At 64.7% G+C, this 1,829-nt stretch overlaps 1 protein-coding gene across 1 annotated transcript in view; it reads left to right on the top strand.

Moving 5' to 3' along the window:
- The first annotated feature begins 6 nt into the window (after positions 1-6).
- LOC102035392 (hyaluronidase-3) overlaps positions 7-1,829 on the top strand; it is a 2,925-nt gene continuing 1,102 nt past the window's right edge. Inside the window, exon 1 of the mRNA XM_005422530.2 lies at positions 7-1,813. Within this exon, the coding sequence (XP_005422587.1) occupies positions 1,332-1,813 (482 nt within the window). The 5' untranslated portion in view covers positions 7-1,331. The remainder of the gene's footprint in view (positions 1,814-1,829) is intronic.

The following is a 1,829-nucleotide window of genomic DNA, read 5'->3' as shown; positions in this document are numbered from 1 at the left end:
ACCGACTGTGATCTGGGCGAGGGGTGTCCTGGCTGAGGGCAGCGAGCAGCAGAGCCTCCTGCAGTCCCCGCACCGCGATGCCAAAGGGCTCCCCATCTTCTGGATGAAGAAGGACATCTGAGGGACCCCGAGCCAGTGATTAAAGCAGTGCGGGTGGGAGCTGCCCACCGCAGCCCTGCCTGACTGCCTGCCATTCTTCAGGGCTGGCACCAGCTCCCCCAGCCTCCGTGGTTCACCCTGGCCCCGTTGCTGGGGGCAGGGAACGGGCCGAGTTCCCATACCCTGCCCTACCTGGGCACGCTGCCTCTGCTCCCACCTGGCCCCCAGCTCGCCTGGCTGGGGCTCTGGGACCACCAGCATGGTGGGGAGTCAGGCCCACCCCAGGCTGTGGGGTTGGCACTAGTCCCCAGGAGCACCAGTTGTCTCCTCCACTGAGGATTTGCTGTGGGGCAGCTGGGGCTGACAGGAAGTGGTGGCCTCCAGCATGGCCACAGCTGTCCTCACTGAGCAGTCTGGGGAAACTGAGGCACAGGACGGCTGGGGGGGCACTGTGGGAGTAGGGCATGGTGGTGGGGCTGCAGAATCGGGTCCCCTGCACTGCACAGCGAGGGGGGCAGGTGGCCAAACCCCCCTAAGGCAGCGGGTGTCAGTGAGGGCCAGAGGTATGGGAGTGGGAAGGTCAGAGAGAGCGTCCGGCCCGGGAGCGAGGGATTAGCGCTGTCCTTGCTGTGTCACGCGGCCCTGGGCCCATTCCCCGCCTAATCCCCTCATTCTGGGCAGCTGGCCAGTGCTGGGCAGGGGCACCAGACCCCTCTGGCCCTGCCTGGGCTGTGAGGGACAGAGCTGCCCCTTTGGCTCCACCATGCCTCTTGGGAGGACTCAGTCCTTCAGCAGGTCACCCAGCCTGGCTCAGCATTGTGCTGAAATGGGGACCAGGGAGTTTTGGTGCCTCCACTGCAGGCAGGACTGGGATCCAGCAGGGAAATTGAGGCATAAGGGTCAGTGGCTTGCAGTGCCACTCCAGAGCTGAGCCATGGCTGTGGTGGTGCAAGCAGGATCCCAGCACCAGAGGGAGAGCAGCAGGCAGAGGCAGCACTGGCAGTGCTGAGGCAGGACAGGTCTCAAAGCCCCAAGTGTACTCAATCCTGTCAGGTTTTGGGGTGGGCAACATGTGCTTGCAAGACAGCCCAGCCCCTATGGGCAGTCCTAGTCCACCATGTGCCAGGGGGCAGTGCCTGCATTGCTGAATGCCCGCTGCATCCCACAGCCTCACCCCTATGGCTCTCCTTTCCTCACAGGGTGCCGGCCCTGCAAGCAGCTGGTGAGGCGGGATGGTGCTGGTGCTGGCACTGTGGGCCTGCCTGGCACTGGGCACAGCCAGTGAGGAGAGCCCGGCACCCGAGCCCCTGGCAGGCGGGATGCCCTTTGCCGTGGTGTGGAACGTCCCCACCGAGCGCTGCCAGCGCCGCTTTGGCATAGGGCTGCCCCTCGGTGACTATGGCATCGTGGAGAACCAGGGTGGCCACTTTGCTGGCCAGAACATCACCATCTTCTACAAGAACAAGTTTGGGCTGTACCCCTACCTGTCACAGCACGGTGTCCCCCATAATGGGGGCCTCCCCCAGCGAGTCTCCCTGGACGCACACATCAACAGGGTGGCTGAGGACATCCGCCTCCTCCTGCGACCTGCTTTCCATGGCTTGGCCGTGGTGGACTGGGAGGAGTGGAGGCCCCTGTGGGCCCAGAACTGGGGAGCCAAAAGGATGTACCGGACAGCCTCGGAGCAGTGGGTGCGGGAGCAGCACGGCTTCCTGCCCGGATGGGAGGAG

This window comes from Geospiza fortis, unplaced genomic scaffold, assembly GCF_000277835.1.
Source record: "Geospiza fortis unplaced genomic scaffold, GeoFor_1.0 scaffold78, whole genome shotgun sequence".
NCBI lineage: Eukaryota > Metazoa > Chordata > Aves > Passeriformes > Thraupidae > Geospiza > Geospiza fortis.
Note: the sequence above shows the minus strand (reverse complement) of the source record. Positions and strands in the feature narration are given on the sequence as shown.